At 37.6% G+C, this 8,436-nt stretch overlaps 1 protein-coding gene across 1 annotated transcript; it reads left to right on the top strand.

Moving 5' to 3' along the window:
* The first annotated feature begins 2,525 nt into the window (after window positions 1–2,525).
* Window positions 2,526–6,822, top strand: LOC104219359 (putative disease resistance protein RGA3). The gene is made up of 2 exons (XM_009770035.2): window positions 2,526–6,330; window positions 6,433–6,822. The coding sequence occupies exon 1, from the start codon at window positions 3,102–3,104 to the stop codon at window positions 6,300–6,302; it is 3,201 nt and encodes a 1,066-aa protein (XP_009768337.1). The 5' UTR covers window positions 2,526–3,101; the 3' UTR covers window positions 6,303–6,330; window positions 6,433–6,822.
* Window positions 6,823–8,436: the final 1,614 nt, after the last annotated feature.

Below are 8,436 nucleotides of genomic sequence, written 5' to 3'. Positions count from 1 at the left end.
AAACTTTTCACCACAAGGACCTCGTCCTTATATAACATCCACCGCAGCTGGGAGCCCGATTTAATATTTTACATCATATAAAAGTACGAGGAATTCGTCCTCAACTCCGTACACAGGTAATACGCACATTGTGCCAACTGAAACTTTCCATTTCCTTCCTTTCTTCTTCTAAATAATTTCCGTTAAACAAAATCACAACATATAAAGAATCCTCATATCGATAGGGAATATAATGCACAATTGAAATTAATTATTTAGAAATTACATCAAACTCATCGAAATGATTAACAAAAGTTACTTTTAGCCTCAACACTATTCTTAGTGACCAACACATAATGATGAACATAGCTATCTCCATAACATCTCCCAACACGAGTATTCATATAAGTAGATTTTAGGATTAAGAAACTCACTCATGAGTGGAGAATATTAGGAGGATTTGCCTTGCTACTCAGAACCGAATCAAGTTAATGAAATTGTTACTTTGTAATAACTCGAGATCGTATTTGTAATGGCACTATCTGGTGTAGCGACCTCTGCCATACCATAGCAAATATATCAATGGGATGGGCCCTCACCTCTTAGGTGCCCTCTACCTGCTTATCCTCCACCCTTAACTGATAGTGTAGGTAGAGTAGTAATTGTAATGGAGTACGTGGCCTGTGTGTTCTGATGAAATAGGTTTCTCACAAGTCTCGTATATTTTTTCATGATGTGCCTAGTATCACCACACTCAAAACAACCCACTTGCGGTTCAGCTTCTCATACTGAGTCTGTGTCGAATAACTGAATTACTATTGTAGGAAATCCCGTGTCAGCGGTGCATTAAAAAATGACTGTCCCACATGAGTGTCCTGATTAATTGGAGCACAACGAGTATTCGAAAATGCAGTCTCGGCTGGTCGACCGCCCAAGCCTCCGCCATAATGTGTTATAACTGCAAAGAAGAATCTGCCGAATTCTACAGAACCTCGAGACCTTTTGGTCTCCTTAGTTTCCTACTTTTTTCCTCGCCCCGAATACGTTCTAGCATCTTAGCAAATTTGTTTTTACCACTAGTCAAAATAAAGTATTTGCCTGTAGTTCCCGAGTCATGCAAAATTGTTGATTTCTTTGGCAAGTTGTGATATTTGAGCACTTTAGGTGCGATTTGTGAAATGTTATGATACTGATACGCATACGGTGGTATAAGAGTTGGGGTTGAAACGCATGTGGTGAGATAAAGCAGGCATGATACGCATGGCTAGTAGGGGAGCGACTAAAAGTCATGCGGTGCGATAAGGTGGGCTAAAACACGGGATACTATTTCGGAAAAATGATTTTTTTTTAAAAAAAAACTAAATGTAAAGGCTCCTGCGATGATATAAAAAATAATTGTGATTTATTTTTGTGATTTGAGACTGCGAGACGGTACCTCGATAGTGACTCTTGTTGGCATTTCTCCATTTTTGCACCTATCCTTGGTTGTTGTTTCCTTAGTATATTATTAATTATTTTCTTTGTACTGCAATAAATTGCTTTAGTTTCGTGTAGCCAACCTTGAAATGCCATTTGTTGTTTAAATTTTATTACTGGTATTATTACGATGCATTACACTTGTTCAGTCTTTTTATTTATTCTAGTAAGGCCTTGACCCGACTTTGTCACTACTCTATGGAGTTTAGGCTTGTCACTTATTGGGTACCGTTGTGGTGTACTCATGCTACGCTTCTGTAAATCTTTTTGTGCAGATCCAGGTACTTCCTACCAGACCAGGCATTAGTGACCTAAGTCCGTACGTGGAGACTTCAAGGTATATCTGTCGACGTCTGCAGGCCTTGGAGTCCCTTTCTACCTAGATTATTTTTATTTCCTTATCCTTTATTAGACTTTTGTGTATAGAGATGTTCAGTATCACTTCATAGAGCTTGTGACTTATATTTCGCCGGGTTTTAGGCAAATTGCATATGTACTGAGTTATGAAGATTTTTCCTTATATCAGTTGTTGAGTTTCGAGTTTTTAAATTATTATTTCAGTTATTTTCGCATATTTGTTAGGCTTACCTAGTCTTAGAGACTAGGTGCAGTCACAATATCCTACGTAGGGAAATTTGGGTCGTGTCAAATATCATGTTATGGCTTTAGGATAGTGTATTATATAGTTCATTGTAAAAATGATAATTTCGTGCCAAACTTATCTACGTTCAAGACCATGGTTTGTGATAATAATAATAATAATAATGCATGGCATCGATCAAGGTTATACATGATTAGCACGTTTGTTTGTTTGGTATTTTTGATAGATTTTAGAACTTATGGGTATAAGTCACATTTAATGTTTTTTTTTAAAAAATAAAATATGTTTTGAAAAATTATATCCAAACAAATTTTTATCTTCAAACCAAATTTCACCTATATCAGATTTTTTAAAAATAAATTTGAAAATATATGACCAACCGCTGGTTAAATAATGGCCCGACTATATCCCACCGTCACAAAGTTTTAGCTCCAATCACTTGAAAAGAAATGAACCTATTTTGTGACTAAATTCATATCTCTTTTTTGGTCATTTCCTCAAACTCTTCTTCCCCCAACTAAAATCTTACATACAATGAAGGCATGACTGAACTTAAGCCAAAAGCCCATCTAGTTTCTAATGATTCCAACTCCATAATGGGGAAGTTTGATTTTGTGCTCTTTAGAATTAAAGAGAAAAGCGCATGAATGAAGGAGTCATAAACAAGAAAAGGATAGCTCAGTTTTGGGAAAAAGAAGATTCCTTTACTGTGTTTGTATTTGTATGTAGTTTGTAGTATTTGTAAAGTACGAAATTAAATACATAGGAGATTTTTCCGTATCCGCTCCTTCGTTAAAAAACCGAAATAGTAATGATTCCAACTCCATAATGGGGAAGTTTGCTTTTGTGCTCTTTAGAATTTAAGGAGAAAAGTACATGAAGGAGCCATAAACAAGAAAAGGATAGCTCAGTCTGGGAAAAAGAAGATTCCTTTACTGTGCCTGTATTTGTAGTATTAGATAAAGGCAACTTCTAATACAAAAGACTTCAACTATTTTGCAAAAAAAAAAGGTTGTTGATCTTCAAATCATATTACTTTCTCATCATGGCTGAAATTCTTTACGGGCTTGCTGCTGAGATCTTGAAAAACTTGGGTTCTCTTGCAGTTCAAGAAGTAGGATCAATTTGGGGACTAAGCGATGAGCTTAGCAAGCTTTCTGGTACAGTTTCTTCAATCCAAGCTGTACTAATTGACGCGGAGGAGCAGCAGCAGAGTAGCCACGAGGTGAGGGATTGGATAAGGAAACTTAAAAGAGTTTTCTTTGACGCTGATGATCTCTTGGATGACTTTGCCACTGAAGTGACACATCGAAAATTGGTGAGTAATGTAAGCATCTTCTTCTCAAAGTCAAATCCTGTGCTTTATAATCTTAAGATAAGTAAGCGTCTCAAGGCCATTCGAGAAAATCTAGATGTAATTGCAAAAAATAAGGCCTACTTAAACCTTGTTGAAAGGAGGCAACCTTTGCTTCTTGAGTCTAATTTGGATAGAGAGACTTATTCATTTGTGCCTGATGGAGAAGTCATTGGAAGGAATGATGATAGAACGAAAATTCTAGATTTTCTTATGGATTCTGAGGTAAATGAGAATGTTGCAGTTATATCGATTGTTGGCCTTGGTGGACTAGGAAAGACCACTCTCGCGCAATTGGTGTATAATAGTGAAATGGTTCAGGTAAAATTTGAGAAAAGATTGTGGGTTTGTGTTTCAGACGTTTTTGAAGTGAAAGTGATTGCAGAAAAAATCATCGAATCTGCAGGAGGGGGGAAGGCTAATTGCCTTCAACTAGATGCAGTGCAAAAACAACTTCGAGAAATGCTTGATGGGAAGAAATATCTACTGGTGCTCGATGATGTGTGGAACGAAGATGCCTTGAAATGGTCGACATTGAAAAATATGTTGATTGGTGGAGCTAAGGGAAGTAAGATTTTAGTAACTACTCGTTCAGATGTAGTTGCTGAAGTTTCAGGAAGTATTCACCAACATAAATTAGGGGACCTTTCAGAAGAAGAGGCATGGGCATTGTTTGAAAAAATGGCATTTGAGTGTAACAAAGAGAGTGAAAATTCGAGTTTGGTGGAAATAGGAAAGAAAATTGTGAAGAGGTGTGGAGGAGTTCCTCTTGTAATAAGGTCAGTAGGAAGCCTACTACGCCTAAAAAGAACTGAGGATGAATGGATATATTTCATGAATCAAGATTTGTCAAGTATCACACGAGGAGGCGACAGTGTCATGGCCATTTTGAGATTGAGCTACAATCACCTTCCTCACCATCTAAAGATATGCTTCGCATATTGTTCCCTCTTTCCAAAGGATTCCCTAATTGATAGAGTTGATTTGATTGATATGTGGATCGCTCAAGGCTTTATACAATCAACTACTAGCAACAGAGACAATGTGGAGGACATTGCAAATTCATATTTCATTGATTTGTTAAGAAGGTCATTCTTTCAAGAAACTGAAGAAGACAAATCATTTCCGCAGTTTTACGAAATGCACGATCTTATTCATGATCTTGCTAAAGAAGTTGCAGATGGGGAGGTTTTCAGTATCACTGAAACAGAAGATGCAGAGATTGTCCTCCCTGAACAAACTCTCTATGCATCTTGTTTATTCCAGATTAATGGTTCAATGGCATTTCCCAAACCCTCCTATGCGAAGCATATGAAATTGCGGACATTTATTTACCTAAATGGGTCTGAATACGTTTTCATAAGCAATTCAACGTTAGAGAGAATGCTTGCAAGTTTTGAATGTTTACGCGTTCTGGATCTACGTCACGTGCAGATAAAATTTCTGCTTCAATCTTTAGGTGGACTGAAGCATCTAAGATATCTTGCTATTTCCTGTATAAGCATTGTTACTTTACCAAATTCCATCACAAAATTGCATAATCTACAAGTTTTAAAGTTGGTTAATTGCATTAATCTCAAAAAATTGCCAAGAGATATTTGGAGATTGGTGAGCCTTCGACGTTTGGTATGTACGCAGTGCTATGCATTAACCCATATTCCACCAGGACTGTGGCAGTTGTCAAGTGTCACGCATTTGGATTTTGATGATTGCTATTCATTGGAAGATATGCCACCTGGAATTGGCCAATTGACATCTCTACGGACATTGACAAGTTTTGTTGTAGGCAAAGAAAGTTGTATATCTGGTTTGGCAAGTGACAAGTTGAATGAATTAAAGGGCCTTGCTGATCTCAGAAATAGATTACACATTAAGTTCATGGGACGAGCCAGTGTAATTGGAGAAAGAATACCTACCGATGTAGTGAAAAGAATGAAACATCTTCAGGAGCTGTCCGTAGAGTTCGAATATGGAAATCAAGAGGATGATACTGGAGCTGATCTGATAATGTTGGAGGCCCTGCAGCCGCACCAAAACATTGAAAGCTTGAAAATACAATATTATAGTGGATCAAGGTTCCCAAGTTGGTTGATGGTTGATAATCTTGGCTTTTTGCTACCCAAGCTTGTTTATCTAAATATCACGAGTTGTTGTAAATGCCAAAAGCTCCCACCATTATGGCGATTGCCTTCTCTCGAAAATCTTGTACTATGGAATCTTGAAGGTGATGATAAATTCATGCTACCATCAAATTCTCCTACATATGAGTGTTACTTCCCTTCCTTAAAGTATCTTTATTTGGGGGAAATAAGTGAGAAGATATTGAAGCAGATTCTTTGCCCACCTCCTGATTCTATCGAGGGCCTAGAAACTATGCCAGAGGATTCGTTCAAGAGTCTCACTTCGCTCCAATCCTTGTCTATTACTCACTGCAGAAATCTGGTCTCTCTATCCACATGTCTCACTCATCTCACTTCCCTTGAGTTTTTATATATAGCGTGTTGCCCTCTACTTTATTTGTCGAACGAAGAAGCAATGCAACTTGAAGTCCCGGGGAATTTATCAACTTTCAATGTTAGCAATCTTGACAAGCTAATGTCGCTACCAGTTTGGCTCCAACATTTCTCGGGTACTTTGAAGTCTATACAGATTCAGGGATGTCATAACTTCACAACAATACCAGAATGGATAGGCGACCTCATTGCCCTTAATCAATTGGAGATTTATGGTTCACCTATGTTGACATCCTTTCCAGAAGGCATGCGATCTCTCACAGCATTGCAAATGCTAATTGTTCATGGATCTTCATCAAGCCTGAAGCAAAGATGCGACAAGGAAGTAGGAGAGGACTGGCCTAAGATTGCTCACATTCCAAGAGTTGACATACTATAAGAGTCTTGGCAACTGGCTGCATGTTGAGGTAATTATCTTTTTACTGCCTGTTTGAGTTGATATTTCTCGTCGTCTCATAATGTGCTGTTTTATACTGTGTATAACATTGTATTGTGTCACGTTGTTGAAGGCTTGAAGCAATGTTTGGATAGAAGGATGAGTTTGCGCAACAAGGCGGGTGAAGGTCAAGGTGCTGAACACCATTTTCTCAAAACCCGGAAAATGAATTGGTTTGTGAAAAGTGAAAATCATGAGATTAAGGAAGGAACTTGGCGTTTCCACTCTGTTCTTGGGAGTTGCCACTTCTGCAGAACTGCTCTGAGGCTTCAATATCCATGATTCTTGATTTTGTGTGTTAGCCATTGAAGGAAAGTGAACACTGCTTTATTTGCTGTATTCTTTGATTTCTCTGTTTGTTTTTACTTCCAAATTGAGTTGAGATAGCTTTGCAACTTCTCAATTAGTTCCCACCTTGATGTTTATAGGGGATAATGTATATGTTTAATTTGGTTTCTGAATAAGTTTGTGTGTAGATCTGATTTTCCTTAAATATGTTGCGGAAGTCAAATGTATATAGTGTGAATAAGCCACAACTACTATACCAAAAATTATGACAGACACCAAATAATAAATAAGACAATAAAACAACAATAAAGGGAACACCAAAATTTACGAGGTTCGACTAATTTTGCCTACTCCTCGGACACAACCAATATTTTATTCCACTCCAAAAATATAAGTGAAATAATACTAAAGAGAGAAGATACAAATGCCTTAAACAGATGAGAAGACAAATGAGAGGTTTGTTTAAATCCTAAACATTAAGTCTCCTTTTATAGGAAAAAGTTTTCCACCAACTCCTTAACCCACCGATGTGGGATGGAAATTTGACATATAATTCAACAAATCTCCACCTTGGCAAAATTCCACATCTTCAATTTTCTCTCGGTAACAAATTTTGGTTGTGTCTTCATCTTCAATCTTCAGTGTTCAACAATGTTGATCAAATCCAAACAATGTTGAAACTTGATCGCAGTCACCACCTTTGTCAGCATATCAGCAGGATTCTCCGTAGTATGAATTTTCTTCACTGTGACTCCACCTTCTTCTATGATTTCTCGTACAAAATGATACCAAACATCAATGTGCTTCGTCCTTGCATGATAAACTTGGTTCTTCGCTAATTGAATAGCACTTTGACTATCACAAAAAATTGTGATACCTTTTTGTTCAACACCAAACTCCTTTAGCAATCCTTGAAGCCAAATTGCCTCCTTCACAACCTCTGTAATAGCCATGTACTCTGCCTCTGTTGTAGACAAAGCAACTGTTGACTGCAAAGTAGACTTCCAACTAACTAGTGCCTTTGCAAAAGTAAACACATAACCAGTAGTTGATCTTCGTTTGTCCAGATCACCCGCAAAATCTGAGTCACAATATCCAACGACAGACTGATTGTCTTCCTGCTCAAAAACTAATCCGACATCTACAGTATTATGAATATACCGTAGAATCCACTTCACAGCTTGCCAATGCTTCTTCCCTGGATTGTGCATATATCTGCTAATAACTCCAACAACTTGTGAAATGTGAGGCCTTGTGCAAACCATTGCATACATCAAGCTACCAACAGCATTTGCGTATGGTACATTTGACATATACTCTCGTTCAACTTCATCCATTGGCGACATAGTAGTACTTAGCTTAAAATGGGAAGCAAGTGGAGTACTAACTGGCTTAGTCTTGTCATCTATGCCAAAACGTTGAAGTACTCTCTTCAAATATTCCTTTTGAGATAAACAGAGTTTCTTTGAACGTCTATCTCTAATTATCTCCATGCCAAGAATTTTCTTTGCCTCACCCAAATCCTTCATCTCGAACTCCTTCTTCAGTTGAATCTTCAACTTATCAATTTCTTCCGAATTCTTGGAAGCTATCAACATATCATCAACATATAGGAGAAGATATACAAAGGAACCATCTTTAAGCTTGTGCAAATACACACAATGATCGTATTTGCTTCTCTTGTACCCTTGCCGCAACATAAACTCGTCAAATCGCTTGTACCATTGTCTAGAAGATTGTTTCAATCCGTACAACGATTTTTCAAGTTTGCACACCATATTTTCTTTTC

The sequence above is a fragment of the Nicotiana sylvestris genome, chromosome 1 (genome assembly GCF_000393655.2).
Source record: "Nicotiana sylvestris chromosome 1, ASM39365v2, whole genome shotgun sequence".
NCBI lineage: Eukaryota > Viridiplantae > Streptophyta > Magnoliopsida > Solanales > Solanaceae > Nicotiana > Nicotiana sylvestris.
The sequence above is the reverse complement of the archived record's forward strand: the minus strand, read 5'-3'. Positions and strand labels throughout refer to the sequence as shown.